General features: G+C 35.7%; 2 protein-coding genes across 2 annotated transcripts; both read left to right on the plus strand.

The window, feature by feature from the left end:
* The first annotated feature begins 4,389 nt into the window (after nt 1-4,389).
* LOC136242367 (uncharacterized) lies at nt 4,390-6,228 on the plus strand. Its single transcript, XM_066033772.1, has 6 exons — nt 4,390-4,541; nt 4,603-4,623; nt 4,743-4,904; nt 4,963-5,151; nt 5,284-5,766; nt 5,826-6,228. The coding sequence occupies exons 1-6, from the start codon at nt 4,469-4,471 to the stop codon at nt 6,050-6,052; spliced, it is 1,155 nt and encodes a 384-aa protein (XP_065889844.1). The 5' UTR covers nt 4,390-4,468; the 3' UTR covers nt 6,053-6,228.
* A 10,314-nt stretch (nt 6,229-16,542) lies between these two features.
* LOC136242366 (uncharacterized) lies at nt 16,543-18,561 on the plus strand. Its single transcript, XM_066033771.1, has 6 exons — nt 16,543-16,662; nt 16,724-16,744; nt 17,054-17,215; nt 17,275-17,463; nt 17,599-18,081; nt 18,139-18,561. Exons 1-6 carry the CDS (start codon nt 16,590-16,592, stop codon nt 18,378-18,380), a joined length of 1,170 nt encoding a protein of 389 aa, XP_065889843.1. The 5' UTR covers nt 16,543-16,589; the 3' UTR covers nt 18,381-18,561.
* The last annotated feature ends 54 nt before the right edge of the window (nt 18,562-18,615 follow it).

An 18,615-nucleotide genomic window follows, 5' to 3' on the forward strand; every position in this document is an offset into this window, starting at 1 on the left:
TAGTCTGAAAGTCATTAACATTTTCAACAGCAACAACTTCGTTGGGGAGGGAGTTCCAGATTCTGATGGTCAATGACAGAAATGAGTGGTGGTAGCAGTTGACCCTGGTAAAAATAGGGATAAATCTTTGATTGTGACCACGTGTAATTGTGGAGGATAGGTGAAGATATGGTAGAAAGTCAATTGAAACTGCATTATGTAGCATTTTGTAGAACATAGTAACTTTAGCATAATTTCTCCTGTCCTCTAGCGTTAGCCAATCCAATCTATTAAGTAAAGCTGTTTCTAGTATAATTCATGTATAACCTTTATGTGTGTATGACCTACATGAACAGTGTTAAAAGTATTTAGAGAATATATATACCTTTTCTGTATATCATACATATTCATGTATGTACATATCTGAAGTGTTTCTGTACCTGACCTTTCTAAGACCCCTGTTTGTTAAATTGCCAGCTCAACAGTTTGCATCACATGTGTGTACTATAGCTACATACATAAATATTTGTGTGTATAGCTCCCAGGTATATCCATGCATTAAATTTTGAAAGTCCTTATACATTGATAGTTGCAGTGTAACCTTTACTTTTCAAAATGTGACAGATACCTTGTTCATTTGAGTTTCAATATCAGTTGTGAGGTGGTACAGTTAGGTGGCTGCCTACATCTACACCCTGTAGCACTCACATGGTTTTATAAAGTGGTTTTGGAAAAAACTATAATTTTGTCTCAGTGAAAATGATTATAGTTATGTCACCAGTTGCAGGTGCACATGAATTTGTATTGCTGCTAAAATTCTATAGCAGACACAGAGCACGCATTCACACACACACACGCGCACGCGCACACACACACACACACACACACACGCACACACACACATTCACACACATATATAGCTTAGCTACATCATGTTATTTACATACTGTAATTTGAGGCCATGCATATGGTAGTTTGAACCAGACACAAATGTGACTAAATAAAATGGTCAAAAATTCATGCATGGAATAGCTTTATTAAAATGTGTATGCTAGCATGTAATTTTTAGATATAACTACATATACTGTAATTATATGGAGGATTTGATAACAGGCTAAGGGTGGTATATATCTGTCAGAACCATCCAACTACATGCATCAAATCAAAGTCATCATGAAGATGTTTCATTATGAACTGATCATGAATATTGTACACCTGCAAACTTTACACGTGCTTCATATAAGTGCGCTTTTCAATAATACATTTTTAACATATCAAAACATGAATTGTATTTGTAAGCTCATACTAACTTATGTGGTTATATAGTGATTTCTGATTAACTCGTATTTATAGCCTTCAATATCATAACATAGCTAGCCACTTACATTAATTTAACTAAAAAACATTTAGCACTCTGTTTTGATTATTTATTTATTTATTATTTTTATTAATGCTTTACAGCACAAGTGCTGAAGGTCTGTAGGACACCTGGTCCTACAGCCTGCTCAAAGACTTTAGCTACTTAAGGTGTGTTTGAAAAGTTGGAGAAAGGAGAAAAAATTCATGACTGGACCTAGGTAGCCTCGAACCTGCAGCCATCCGATTTACGCTCGAACACTTACAGGAGTCTACCAGGTGGTCAGGATGTTTTCTCCTTGTTATTTTCATGTAATTATATCCATAGGAGTTCTAGAGATTAGAAGCAACTACAGTCTAATGCAGTATGCTGTCAGCTAAAGTACCTTTACCAAATGGAGATGTTATGGTGTGGCTTCTCTTTGTGTTGTGAGGTTTCTTCTTATGCATGGATAGAACTTCATTAATGATGTGTGTGTGTGTGTGTGTGTATGTGTGTGTGTGTGTGTGTGTGTGTGTGTGTGTGTGTGTGTGTGTGTGTGTGTGTGTGTGTGTGTGTGTGTGTGTGTGTGTGTGTGTGTGTGTGTGTGTGTGTGTGTGTGTGTGTGTGTGTGTGTGTGTGTGTGTGTGTGTGTGTGTGTGCGTGTGTGTGAGAGAGAAAGAGAGAGAGAGTTTAGCTGATAGATTATAGAAAGCACTGGCCTGATTTGATGCTGTCCAGTTGCTGTAGTTGCCACTTAAGCTTTTTATTCTAGTCTTACCAGTTGTATAATAAAGACCGGTGACACTATATGGAACAATTGTCCATGTCTCGCATAAGGTCACAGTGGATTCAGCAACCAGCCATAGCACAGCCTTCCTTGAGCCAGCAGTCCTGTGGCATCTGCCCCAGGAAAATTTTCTGCACAAACTATAACACATGAGTGGTACACAGCTACCCCAATGCTGGCTAACTGGGTGGCAAACATAACTGTCACATGGCTGACAGAGACTTATTTTTGCTATTCCAAATGTTTGTACATAAGTGCAGTTTATGCATGACCGTTATGTGTGTATGACCTACATGAACAGTGTTAAAAACATTTAGAGGATATACCATCATCATACACATGCATGTATGTATCTAAAGTGTTTCTGTACCTTTGAGTAGGGCACATACCTTTCTAAGACCCTTGTTTGTTAAATTACCAGCCTAACAGTTAGCATCACATGTATGTACTAGTACATACATAAATATTTGTGTGTATAGCTCCTAGGTATATCCATGCAATAACGTTTGCGAGTCCTTGTATGTACATTTATTGTTTGATAGTAGCAGTGTAACTTCACAACATGCTTTACTTTTCAAAATGTGACATATATACCTTGTTCATTAGATTCAAGAGTTTCAATATAAGTTGTGAAGTGGTACAGTTAGGTGGCTGCTTACATCAGCATCCTGTAGTGCCCACATGATTTTATAAAGGGGTTTTTGGAACAAAGCAATAATCTTGTCTAAGTGAAAATAATTGTAGTTATGTCATTATGTCACCGGTTGCAGGTGCACATAAATATTGTATGGCTGCTAAAATTCTATAGCACACACTACCACACACAGCAACTAGGGAAAACCAAGCTTAGAGCCCCATAAAAGGTGTATATATAGGAAGCAATCAAGCATATGCCATATTGTTGCCCATTTATAGGTTCATTGTGAAAACAGCATGAACTACATCATAGCTAGCTACATGAGCTATACACGTGTATATCATCTAAATAATTATACACACAATACATACACTCCAATGATCATTATGTAGATGCTAAGTATATGCAAGCATATCATTTTGAAATAATTCATCTATGAGTATAGTGTGTGTATAGCATTGCTTAAAATGCAGCTTTTGTGATTTCAGATAATAAACACTGTATCTATGGAATTATGTATATCCATAGTTGGAAGTTTAGCTGCATGTGTGAATGATATTGCTATAGAGTAATATTCACCACTAGTTGTTCAGCAGTACACAGGATACCATTCCTGCAGTTTTGTAGTTGTGCAAACCAATAAATGCTAGAGAAAGTATGTGCTAGACTAGTGCAAGTTTTGACTACAGTCAGAATTCTGCTTACACCACAATAAGGTTGTCATTAGAGATATGCAACTACAACATCACCAACTTTACATGTTAAGACCAAACAGAGACCCATCTTCAGTAATACTATCTAGATCTTATGGATGTTAGCATCATAAGTACTAAACTAAGTCACTGGAAGTCATCAAAAATTACAATCCATTCTATGTACTCGTATCACAAGTCAAAGAGATCTAGAAGTACACATACATGGTATGCAATGTACAGTAATTGTGTAGACAGATGGCAAACTTTAAGTCTAAAAAATTGTATGCTTAGGTTCACCAAAAGTGATCATGATTCACAAGACATACATAAATGGTTGCATTAAACATACCTATAATTTTATTTGGAAAAAGTTATTGATTTAAAATTTTGTTTGTAGTTAGCATCAACATAGCTGAATGGATGGAGAAAATTACAGAATGGTATGTTTTTTTGAAAACTAAGTTATGGTTTTCCAAGTTCATAGATTTGGATGTGTGTGGAAGACTTTTTTTTCAAATCTGGTCACAATTACAGATAGAATTAAAAAATACTATAGTTAAAGCTTAAAGAAACAAGCTACATCTTTTGTTGTGCTGACTAAATTATGCTTACGTATCTATATATTATTATTATTATTAACACTTTATTGAATAGCATTCAGTAATTCCCAGCATTGATCAGTACCTGCATGATTTCATCATAATATATTTAGTGAAAATACTGTGAAGCTTATTATGCTGCCAATAGACAATGTACTCTATTACTATATAGCAGTTTAGACATGATTATTGCCTATAATATGCAGCACTATAAAATATGTACAAATGCCAGTTGTTTACAGTACAGGATATAGTGAAACAACAGAATACACTTTTTTTGACAATCCTGGCATAGCAAAGCCAAAGTTTTCCTTACCTTTAACAAGCTTCTTATGTCACTGCAGTGTATATAAAGGTTGAGAGTGTGTTCAGCTAGGTATGTGAAGTTTCCAAGATCAGAATTACCTCTACACCATAGAGAAGAATTTCAAGATGATGAAGTGTGTGATACTAGCTATCTGCATCATTTCAGTAAATGCTGTTCCATCTTCACACCAGTTGGAAAGTAAGCCATAAAACTCTTGCACATATCCAGTTATATGCAAACCCTTTTCTTTATTATTTAGAAAGGCAAAGAGGTCCTGATGGTAAGATCTTGTTGTACATGCACAAATGTCCATTTCAGATACTGTGAATTTTTTTATGTTTGTATCTGTATTTCTGCTTATAGCTACATATGTAAATGTTTAACAGAATGTTTTTGCAGTTACTGTCACAGTTAATGGAACAGCTGGTGGAACAAGAGATAATCCTATCAAGATTAATGTGAAAGAAGATGATGGGGTTATTGTGTTATGTTATTTGTTCACATTTCCTGATGGTGTAGATACTACATCAGGCACCTGCCAAACTATGGATGGTACAGCTAGTAAGTTATAATGCATCGTGCATGTGTGAACAATAATATTATTAGAATATTTTTGCAGGGGCTAATACAGATTATGAGCCAGTGAATGCAATTTTTTCTGTCACTCGACCTTATCCAAGACTGTATGAATATATCACAATCAAAGATAATCCTTACCATGATGGAAACAGAAAGTTTCTTTTTCATGTTCAGGGTCTATATGGAGTAGATGTGTGGGTTGAGATATGTATCTGGGATGATGAATGGGGTATGTTGACATTATGGTTGCTTACATAAATCCGTATAATAGCAACAGGATGCTCATGTGCATGAATATATGTGCAACTATATGTATGCATAGGCACTGTACAGTATAACATGCATAGCACCTGTTTTACAGAGATGTATGGAGATCCTCATTTCTCAGTACCATTGCTCCATGGTGGAAAGCTGTGCTACTCTATACAGGGAATTCCTGGATTAGCATTCAATTTGTTATCAAGCAGGCACCTCATCATCAATGCACTATTCATTGATAGTGTCAATGATCCAACACAAGCTACATGGATTGGTAAACTGGCAGTCGTACCTCAACATGTTGGAGAATCACAGCCAATAATTTTTGACTCAGTTTCTCAGTCCATTAAAATTGTAGGTCAAGGTTACTTTAAACCTGAATTTTTGCAGCGTGTTGTCATTAATGAAACTGACAACATTGCTATAAAGACAACTCATGGTCTTAACCGACAAGCTGGAAATCCAACTGTAACAGTATTCCTGACCAACCCAGTAGCAAGTTTTGATGTAACATTCCACAAAGACCATCTTGATGTAAACTGGAAGATGCAAACTAATGAAATGGATGGCTCCCATGGTTTATTGGGTATGAGTTATCAACACTATAATTACATTACATTGCATGTCTTTATTGTTATTACACAGGTCAGTTTATGGTAAATGGAGTCGAAGTAGACTCTACCAGAAAGATGTTGATACGATCAGGTTTTGAACCAGTGCCAGTTGAACCATCCAAGAATTGGAATAGTCCAGATAATTGTTGGCTGGCTAAGAATGTGGGAAATCAAGGGGAGGGACTGATTGAAGGTTCCATCTACGACTATACTGTCAGCTCTATCGAGTCCACTGATTTGCCACTGAATTTCAAGTAAAACTCTAACAAATAAACTGATGACAGTAAAAGGAAGCTACTAAGCACTAATGTGCAATAATTTTATGATTTCAGTTATGTACACAATTCTTAAAGTCTTAATGTATAAAGCAAAGTTTTGTAATTGTAATGTATACATGTTTATGCAACTCTATTATATGATTTATGTCAATTTCAGTAATGAACCACAAGCTTAAGAATTTTATACTACAATGCATGCATTTAATTGCATTGTGTTCCATACTTTAAAACTACAGTATTCCACCATAGTTTAGTTTTGCACATTACAAAATCAGAGTAGCAAATGTGAAATTGTTACAATTATGAGTTGGTTAAACGTTTGGAAAAAGAAGCTAAATGTTCCCTGGGTGTCCGAATGTATGCTAAGAAAGCTGAACTGGACCATCTTCCCATCTTTCATATTTGGAAGCTATGGCCTGCAAAATTCTTTTCAGGGGGACCAATAATACGGAGAGCATCCCGTGTTACTGTTGCAGAAGCTATGCCTTTCATATATCTACATAATATGTGAGGGGGTGACCTATAGTAGTTAGACATGAAATTTGAGTTATGTTAATCAAAAATTCCACCACAATTCACCAGCTGTTCATATTTTGAATTTCAAGTCTATACTTTCATTTCGTAAAGTTATAAAGAATTTAATACAGATGTAAATTCCTAATGTATATAATTTACTATACTTACCTACCAATAAACGGAAATTTGTTGACTTTTACTCAAAAATTTTTTTAAATCTACTTATATAGGTCCCTTTTCCTAAGCTTCCTCACATATGTTGTCTTTATAAATAATGGCAAATGAATGGAATATAATTATGTACTAGATGGCTATATGCTAAGCACCAAACTTTAATTGCTTCAGAAACTTTTCTGTTTGGTCAATAGGTAAATTTAAGTTTGGCACTTATTTGTGGAGTGTATAGCCATCTAGTATATGCAATTCATTTATACATAATTCTGTAGATGCTGTACATGAAAGGCAGAGCTTCTGTAACAGTATAATCAGTAATTCATGTCTGTACTATAAGTCTTTCTTGGCCAGATTTTGATATCATAACTTTTGATCACATGTTCTATGAACAGTTATTTAAGCATTCTTGGTCTTGCCTTTTAAACTATTTTTTTTCCATGGAATGAAGGAAAAGTGAGGCTGGTTTTAGGGTGATATTTTTAGCAAGAAAGTCAAAACCTCCATGATCAGTATTACTCTATATTGCATAATGATGTGTAATTTTGTATAGTGCATTTGTGTTGCGTATAAGTATTATACTATATGTATAACAGTGTACACTTGTTGTACTTATATACTACTTCTGTACTTGTGTGCTTATAATTTTGTAATTATTCTTTGTACACTCTTGTATTAGCTATGCTGAATGTTCGATCATAAAAATCAATCAGTCTACAGTACTGCATTATACTGCTGTACTGTATGATATATGGTCAGTGTGATATAACAATTGATTCCCTTAGGTACATGCACACTTGAAATGATTTCTATGATCATTGGAACAGAAGTGAGTGCATGTGCTGAGGAATAATTAATTGACATCTGTAACTGATTAACTGACATCTGTAACTATACTATAACAAATTTTATTACCCAAGTAGTTATTATACTTAGATCTAGGCAACTGTGTATCCTTACTATACGTATGCTGAAGATGTTCATGGAAATGTGGTTGTACAATATTATAACGTTATGACATTGTTACACTACTTTTTGGGACTTGCTCCATACATTACCCTGGTGGATGGAAAAAGATCTGATCAGGCTGAGTATATACAATTGTGATAAGTGTAGTGAAGCATCTGAGTACACAATACATGTGAACTTTGGTTTTACATTGCATGCAGTAACTAAGTTGTCTGAAATGTGTTTTGCAAAGTTGATGGGGTCATACTGTAAGTATTCACTGGTTTTGTACTAGCTACAATGAGCTGGTTATGAAACAAACCAACAAGCCCTCTGGTAGTTCAGTACATAATGTCATTGAATCTACTAATCACAAGGCACTGGAAAGTGCCATCAGTCAGTTTATTAAAGTTCTGACCAACCCAACAAGCCAATTTCAACGATCTTTAAAATGCTTGCACATCATGATCTACACACATACCATTCCATCACAGTCAACTCACTTGTAGAAATAAGCACATGCAGATGCAGTCTATGTTATTTCTATGCATATTTATGATGCACATGTCATGAGGCACACCGTGTGTATGCGTATCATCACCTAGTTTCTTGACTAGCAGGTTGCTTCAGTTACAGCTGATGGTACAGAATACCATATAACAGCTCCACTGTAAAAGGAACGTTGCTTCCAAAATTATTATCTCTTGAAACAAAGACTCTGTGTATCTTAGAACTAAAACAATCATTGAGTAAAAGAAACTGTTATGCAGATATGATGGTGATTTTTGATGAACAGACTTATAAATCTGTACAGCTGTATGGAAACTGCAACGTTCAACCTAAATTTGTGCCTAGTCCAGTCCATTTCTTTGGATCGCCATTGTACATGTCTTACAACAGGTTGCAGTGACTAAAATATTCTCTTCATAACTATTCCTAGCTTAAATAGCAGGAGGTGGGAGATAGGCTGTGTGTGTATGTATATGTGTGTGTGAAATCATTATTTTAAATTACTTCAAGTATATTCCTTGTATAATTTATATTATGAAACAACATGCAGATTGTGGTTAAATTTGTAAGTTCTTCTCAAAAATGGTATGGTTCCTGTGAATATTTGATTTAATATGAAAGAATAAATGCTGTTCCATCTTCACACCAGTTGGAAATTAAGCCATAAAACTGTTGCACATATCCAGTTATATGTACACCCTTTTCTTGATTATTTAGAAAGACAAAGTGATCCTGATGGTAAGATCTTGTTGTATATATGCACAAATGTCTGTTTCAGACACCGTGAAATTTTGCTTGTATCTGTATTTCTGCTTAAGTACATGGAATGTTTAATAGAATGTTAATGTTGCTTGTCAGTTTAACCCGGTCAGCAGGGCATACCCTGTTGCGAGCGGGTTGCCACCGTCAACAGATGGTGGTTGTTTTGGTAGGTGTGCAGGGTTCCATGGATTCTCCTATTAATTTTCAAATAGGCCCCTTTTTCAACAATTTTATATGATGTATACAGCATGTTTTACTACGTACAAAGGCTTGGACAAGGGCTTGGAGGTAGAAATGCTTGGGGATTCTAACATTCTCTGAAGCCACAAGAATTTCCACATGTTAAACACTGACAATGAGGGCACCTTCCCTTAGTACATAAATTGACTTGGAGAATCAGGGCATTTTTTAGTCTGTCTCAATATGTCCACAATACACTGGTTTCATTGTATGCTATACTTTACCTTGCAGACCCTCAAAGAAGAGAACTTCCTCTAGTTTCACTCATCAGAGACACAGCTGGACACTCTGATATGGAGTGAATACCAGGTTACTAACACCATGGCCATAAACCATGCTTTCTCACTTCTATACTTTTTCTTAATATCGTGGCATCAGCAGCCACTGTATGACTGTTTTATTAGGATATATGACTGCTGTATTAGAGTATCTTGATCTTCAGATTCGATTGAAAGGGCGAATTAGCTAACTAGTAGCTACCATATATTACTAGGTCCACATAATTATATCTATATGCAAGTCCTGGTGTGGGCTTTTAATTATTGTAAAATTCTTGCATATTTAATTTCAAGTGCATTGTATACTTAGCTATATGCATTGCCACAGACCTATAGCTACATTACTTTTAAAACAAACTTTTGGCTCCCTTAAATTTATGGATGCATGGCCATGAGGTGTCCAGGTGTCAGTATCAGTATCAGTGCATACATATTTTAATTCTTTTAATTTGTACTCTTCTTACCTCCTTTACAGGAGTTTAGGGTTAATAAATCATGGAGTGAATTTCAGTTTTATATGTTTTTGAACTCTAAGTTATGATCCTCCAAGTTCATAGAATTTGATGTGTGTGGATATGTATGTGTAGTGTACGTATAATATATTGTGAGTATACATATATATATATATATATATATGTATAGGGCATATAGACATGTTGTATAATTAAGTCTAACCTTTTACATCCAAGTACTGTAGGATCCTTTGATTTAGTTAATTTGTGTGTTCTGGCTTTTATAACCACCACCATTATCGCCTTTTACATAAGGAAATGAAGAATCCATAGAGAAATTTTTGTGCAGATGAACAAGGAAATAACTTTGTAATATCAACTATAACTACAGACCAAATAATGTTAACAAGATAAGTAGCAAGATGTGTAACAGCACATCTAGGCTTGAGTTTGGCTATATTTCTGCAGCATGCATGCATACTAGTAGAGCATTATCATACTGTGGAAATCAGTTGTAACTTAATCAGATCCTTTATTCTAGTTCTGATCAAGTAAATGTTAACATATAGGCTTAAATGAGAGAGGTTTGATGAGATTGTACAGCTAAGAAATTCAAGAGATAAAAGCATGGCAGTCTTACTGTACAGCCAATACTGAATAACATAAGATAGTAATCAAAATAATAGGTTGGAAAAATTTTCAAGTCATTAAATTTCAGTCCTTCAATTTTTCTGTCATTTACAGTATTATTTTTACACTGGTACAATAAAATAAACAATACTGATCTCTTGACAAAGACAGATATATTCTGCTGTACATTAGGTATTTAGCTACTTAAAGTTCAGTGCACTCCCACACATGTCCACATATGGAATATGCATCCACCCATCCAGACACAACACAAACACACATGGACATTCACATGAGCAGCTATGTGGTGTACATGTACAGGTGTAGGATTTAAGAACTGTAGAAAAGCTTCAGAATACTTATAACATCATTATAGTAATTAAGTCCAGACTATTTTCTAATGTGGTAATCTTACCTACAATAGATGACCTAGTGAGGCAACAACACCTGGGTATTGATTCATTGCTTAACTACACACTTCATAATCTCTATAGAGCTAAAATTTGAAGAAACATTTGATGCTTCATGCTAAACCCACTGACTGATTATTTTTGAAATGGAGGAAAGTCATATGTCATACTATAATATGTATCACTGTGCAGTAACATACTCTGATGACTAACAGGACAGTATTTTAGCTCCCTATCTTAATGTTTTGAAGGTTGCCTCTGTATGCATGCACATACTATTAATAATAATAAGGTACACACACACACACACACACACACACACACACACACACACACACACACACACACACACACACACACACACACACACACACACACACACACACACACATGCATTCACACATATAACTTAGCTGTATTATGTTATTTGCACAATTTGAGGCCCTGCATATGGTAGTTTGAGCCAGACACAGATATGACTAAATAATATGGTCAAAAAATTCATGCATGGAATAACTTTATTAAAAATTTTAATGTGTGTGCAAGCATGTAATATTTAGATATAACTGCATATTTATATGGAGGGTTTGATAACAGACTATAAGTGCATTATATAAAAGTATATATCTGTCACGCCCGTCACCAAATCAAAGCCATCATGAAGATTTTTCGTTATAAATTGATCATGAACATTGTACACCTGCAAACTTTATGTGTGCTTTAGAAAAGTGCAGGTTTCAATAAATATATAGATTTCAACATTCTTAACATATCTAAACATGAACTGTATTTGTAAACTCATGCATACTAATGTGTTACAATGGTTTCTGTGTTATGTGGTTAGTGATTTTTGTCCACGTTTTTATAGCCTTCAAGATCATAGCGTAGCTAGCTACTTACATTTCACCACGTAAGTTAACTAAAAACATTTAGCACCCTGTTTTGATTAGAAGTAACTAATGTAGTATGCTGTCAGCCTTTACTGAACAGAGATGTTATGTGTGGCTTCTCTTTGTGTTGTGAGGTTTCTTCTTATGCATGGATAGAACTTCATTAATGATGTGTGTGTGTGTGTGTGTGTGTGTGTGTGAGGAAGTTTAGCAAAATGATTATAGAGAGCACTGGCCTGGTAAACACAAGATGCAAGATTTAATGCTTCCATTTGCTGTAGTTGCCACTTTCTTGTATAATAGAGACTTGTGACCTAGCATTAACTATAGGGAAGCAAATACTCAAGTCAGCTTCCATGTCTCACATAAGGTTGTAGTGAATTCAACAACTAGACAAAGCACACCCTTCCTCCAAGCTAGTAGTCCTATGGCTTCTGTTACAGGAGAATTTTTGCACAAACTATAATGCATGAGTGGTACACAGCTACCTCAGTACTAGCTAACTGGGTGGCAACATAGCTGTGTCTCACTTCACATGGCTGTCAGAGACTTGTTTTTGCTTTTTCCAAAATGTTTGCACATGGACGTACATGCACACATACACACATCATTGTGTAAGTGTTTGATTTAATGCACAAAGAACTCAATTATGAGTGTGTAGATGTGCATGTGTGTAATTTAGTCTGAAAGTCATTAACATTTTCAACAGCAACAACTTCGTTGGGGAGGGAGTTCCAGATTCTGATGGTCGATGGCAGAAATGAGTGGTGGTAGCAGTTGACCCTGGTAAAAATAGGGATAAATCTTTGATTGTTACCACGTGTAATTGTGGAGGATAGGTGAAGATATGGTAGAAAGTCAATTGAAACTGCATTATGTAGCATTTTGTAGAACATAGTAACTTTAGCATAATTTCTCCTGTCCTCTAGCGTTAGCCAATACAATCTATTAAGTAAAGCTGTTTCTAGTATAGTTCATGTATAACCTTTATGTGTGTATGACCTACATGAACAGTGTTAAAAGTATTTAGAGAATATATATACTTTTTCTGTACATCATCATACATATTCATGTATGTACATATCTGAAGTGTTTCTGTACCTGACCTTTCTAAGACCCCTGTTTGTTAAATTGCCAGCTCAACAGTTTGCATCACATGTGCGTACTATAGCTACATACATAAATATTTGTGTGTATAGCTCCCAGGTATATCCATGCATTAAATTTTGAGAGTCCTTATACATTGATAGTTGCAGTGTAACTTGATAACATGCTTTACTTTTCAAAATGTGACAGATACCTTGTTCATTTGAGTTTCAATATCAGTTGTGAGGTGGTACAGTTAGGTGGCTGCCTACATCTACACCCTGTAGCACTCACATGGTTTTATAAAGTGGTTTTGGAAAAAACTATAATTTTGTCTCAGTGAAAATGATTATAGTTATGTCACCAGTTGCAGGTGCACATGAATTTGTATTGCTGCTAAACACGCATTCACACACACACACACACACACACACACACACACACACACACACACACACACACACACACACACACACACACACACACACACACACACACACACACACACACACACACACACACACACACACACACACACACCCATGTGTACATGTATGCAAGCACGCACACACACGCACATGCACACACCAACACATGCATGCATGCACACACATGTATGTATGCACGCACGCACACACCCACACATGCACACACATGCTTCACTGCCTGTCCCGGGATCTTCTTCGTCCCAGCCCCAATCCCCCATGAGACACGTCACTTCACCTATAGCCAGGGGATGCTGAGTAACCCAATTACAGCCTTTTTATTTAGGCTAGGTGTACTCATGGAGGATGGATGGGCCATGGACAATAGCACGGACCTGAACCTCTTCAGGTTTGTTTCATCGAAGCTATAAGCAACACGTATGAAGTGTATGCATAGTGTATCCCATCATTGGTTTGCAAGGCCAACTCTAGGGCACCACATAGCCAGGGCCAGGGGTGCTACCATTAGCCACACCACCAAAGGGTGGTGTGTTACCAGGCCCACCATGTGGAGGTTGGTACACACACACACACACACACATACATACACACACACATCACTACATACAAGCTTAGAGCCCCCTTACAATGGTATAATATATAAAACAATTGCCCTTTTATAGTAACAGCATGAGCTACATCATATCTAGCTACTATACGTGTATGTATCATCTAAATAATTACACACACAACACACATTACCAACTTTGCCTGTAGAAGAAGGGACATGACATTATGATTTTAAAAAGGAAAATAATGTATTGCAAACATATGGGAATACAAATTTAAGGTAACATGGTGCAGCAGTGAAAAGAGTGCTGCTGTTAAATAGCATCAAAAGTTATCAGCTATCTATTAATGTATGATTTAGCATCAGAAAATCAGGAAAATATTGGTGTTGTCATTGGCAATTTCAGTATTTATAAATATTGCATTTCTAGTACATTTGTATAAGAAATGCAATATTATAAAATGCTGAAATTGCCAGGTGACAGCACCAAAATTTTCTTGATTTTCTGATGTTAAATCATACACTACTAGATGGCTGACAACTTTTGATGCTATTTAACAGCAGCGGTCTTTTCACTGCTACACCATGTTACCTTAAATTTACATTCCCATATGTTTGCAAATAATTGCAATACATTATTTTTCTTTTTTTAATTGTAACCTTACGTCCACCCAAACTTGGTAATGCACGCTACAAACACACACTCCATTGATCATTATGTAGATGCTATGTATATGCAAGCATATCATTTTGAAATAATTTACAGGGGCGGATCCAGGAGTTGGCAAAAGGAGGGGCACAAACAGGCTAAGTTGTAGGTGGTTGGGGAAAGCCAGATTCTCTTGCATTTTTGAAGCAGCAAATAATCACCACTTAGTAGTGCCTCACTGTTGATTTTCGACATTTTGGCTTTTGCAGATGGTTGTGGGGTCTTAAATACTGTGTAAAAGACTATGAATCTCTTAAACAGCTTGCCAGTATGTCATAGAATCAGAAAACATAGATACATTTACTAATTACTTATTGTCTATCTAATTGTTTGCTGTATATCTTATGTGTATGTGTGATTTCTTTGGGGTGTTGATCGCCCCCTGGGCGCATCGGCAATTGCCGTCTGCCCAGTAACAATAAAATAAATAAACAGCATTACGATAATTATTTTAGAGGCGCTTAGTACACACGAAAGTGTTAGGGACAATTTGATTTTGGTTTCAGGTGAATTTGTAATAAAATGTACATATCGTTTTCATGAGTTAATGGATCTAGCCCTGACATAAAGTTTAGTGTTTTAATTAGAAGTATGGTTCCTCCAAAAGGTGAGTAGGTTTGCCCCAAATTCCCCATCCTGGATCCGCCATTGATTTTTTATGAGCATATAGTGTGTGTTTAAAATGCAGCTTTTATGATTTCAGATATTAAACACCGTATCTATGGAATTGTGTATATCCATAGTTGGAAGTTTAGCTGCATGTGTGAATGATATTGCTGTAGAGTAACATACATCACTAGTTGTTCAACTTGACAGTACACATGATACCATTCCTGCAGTTCTGTAGTAGTGCAAAACAATAAATGCTAGAGAAAATATGTGCTAGACTAGTGCAAGTTTTGTTTACAGTCAGAATTCTGTTAAGGTTGTCATTAGAGATATAACATCACCAACTTCACATGTTAAGACCAAACAGAGACCCATCTTCAGTAATACTATCTAGATCTTATGGATGTTAGCATCATAAGTACTAAACTAAGTCACTGGAAGTCATCAAAAATTACAATCCATTCTATGTACTTGTATCACAAGCCAAAGAGATCTAGAAACACATAGTACATGGTATGCAAGTCCAGTACTTGTGTATATAGACAGATGGCAAACTTTAAGTTTAAAAAATTGTGTGCTTAGCTTCATCATAGCTATGTTAAATTGATCATGATACACAAGACATACATAAATGGTTGCATTAAACATACATATGCACACATAATGACCTAAAACATCTCTCTTATGTATCCTTGTGATACGTACAAATGATGAATGTTGTACGTTTAGCATACATGTACGTAGATGGTGACTACTATTGACTAGATTTGTGAAAAGGTGTCTTCCACGTGCTGACTTTGATGATTCTTAACTTCACAATGGAAACAAGCTACTTGTTTAGTTAGTAGTGTGCACCAATGTAGTTGAATGGATGAATAAAATTACAAAACTACTAAGCTTAGAGAAACAGGCTACATGTTTTGTTGTGTTGACTAAATTACGCTATTGAATAGCATTCAGTAATCTTCAGCATTGCTCAGTACCTGATTTCACATATTTAATGAAACTAATGTGAAGCTTGCTGTGCTGCCAAAGACAATGTACTCCATTACTGCATAGCAATTTAGACATGATTATTGTCTTTAATGTGCAGCACTATAAAATATGTACAAATGCCAGTTGTTTACAGTACAGGATATAGTGAAACATAATGTGCAAACAGAACACACCTTTTTACACAATCATGACATAGCAAAGCCTAATTTTTCCTTGTCTTTAACAAGCTTCTTAGTGTATATAAAGGTTGAGAGTGTGTCCAGCTAGGTATGTGAAGTCTCCAAGATCTACGCATAGTGAAGAAGAATTTCAAGATGATGAAGTGTGTGATACTAGCTATCTGCATCATATCAGTAAATGCTGTTCCATCTTCACACCAGTTGGAAAGTAAGCCATAAAACTGTTGCACATATCCAATTATATGCAAACCTTTTTCTTTATTATTTAGAAAGGCAAAGTGGTCCTGATGGTAAGATCTTGTTGTACATGCACAAATATCTGTGTCAGACATTTGTATCTGTGTCAGACATATCTTTTTTTTCCCTTTCTTTGGCCCTTTTCTGTTTCACCATATTGTTAGCTAAGTTAAGTAATCATTAAGTTTCCAGTTCCTGTTAGGTTAGGATAATCCAAAGGCTGCAGCACATGTTGCTGTCAGACCTTCAGTGCTGGACACTGTAAAGAAAGAAAAAATAAGAAAAAAACACAGTGAATTGTTTTGTTTGTATCTGTATTTCTGTTAAGGTACATGCAAATGTTAAACAAAATGTTTTTGCAGCTACTGTCACAGTTAATGGAACAGCTGGTGGAACAATATACAATCCTATCAAGATTAATGTGAAAGAAGATGAAGGGGTTATTGTGTTATGCTATTTGTTCACATTTCCTGATGGTGTAGATACTCTATCAGGCACCTGTCAAACTATGGATGGAACAGCTAGTAAGTTATAATGCATCATGCATGTGTGAACAATAATATTATTACAATTATTTTTGCAGGGGCTAATATAGATTATGAGCCAGTGAATGCATTCTTTTCTGTCCCTCGACATTATCCAAGACTGTATGAATATATCACAATTAAAGATAATCCATACCATGATGGAAACAGAAAGTTTCTATTTCATGTTGAGGGTCCATATGGAATAGATGTGTGGGTGGAGATATGTATCTGGGATGATGAATGGGGTATGTTTACACTTAAATTTACCATATTGTTCTGTATAATAGCAACAAGAAGATATGCACATTCGTGTGTGTATGTGCATGCAACTGTATGTATAGGCACTGTATGGTATAACATGCACAATGCCTGTTTTACAGAGATGTATGGAGATCCTCATTTCTCAGTGCCACTTCTTCATGGTGGAAAGCTGTGCTACTCCATACAAGGAATTCCTGGATTAGCATTCAATTTGTTATCAAGCAGGCACCTCATCATTAATGCACTATTCATTGATAGTGTCAATGATCCAACACAAGCTACATGGATTGGTAAATTGGCAATTATTCCTCAACATATTGGAGAACCTCAACCAATAATCTTTGATTCAGTTTCTCAGTCTATTAAAATTGTAGGTCAAGGTTACTTTAAACCTGAATTTTTGCAGCGTGTCGTCATTAATGAGACTGACAACATTGTCATAAAGACAACTCATGGTCTTAACCGACAAGCTGGAAATCCAACTGTGACAGTATTCCTGACCAACCCAGTAGCTAGTTTTGATGTCACATTCCACAATGATCATCTTGATGTAAACTGGAAGATGCAAAGTGATGAAATGGATGGCTCTCATGGTTTATTGGGTATAAAATATCAACACTAAAATCATATGTGCTATATTGACCTTTACTATACTATAGGTCAGTTTATGGTGAATGGTGTTGAGGTAGATTCCACCAGAAAGATGTTAGTACGATCAGGATTTGAACCAGTACCGGTTGAATCATCCAAGACTTGGGATAGTCCAGATAATTGTTGGCTGGTTAAGAATGTGGGAAATCAAGGGGAGGGACTGATTGAAGGTTCCATCTATGACTATACTGTCAACTCTATTGAGTCCACTGATTTGCCAATGAATTTCAAGTACAACTCTAACAAATAAACTGATGACAGTATTACTATAAGAAAGTTACACTAAGTACCAATGCGCATTAATTTTATGATTTCAGCTATGTACACAGTTCTTATTGTCTTAATGTATAAAGCAAAGTTTTGTAACTGTAATTTGTATATGTTTAGCTATGTATCTCTCAGTCTATATGCAATTTTTGTTTTCAATTTAATTTCAGTAATGAACCAGCAAATGTAAGAATTTTATACTATAATACATGCATTTA

The sequence above is a fragment of the Dysidea avara genome, chromosome 13, assembly GCF_963678975.1.
Source record: "Dysidea avara chromosome 13, odDysAvar1.4, whole genome shotgun sequence".
In the NCBI taxonomy this organism is placed as follows: Eukaryota; Metazoa; Porifera; class Demospongiae; order Dictyoceratida; family Dysideidae; genus Dysidea; species Dysidea avara.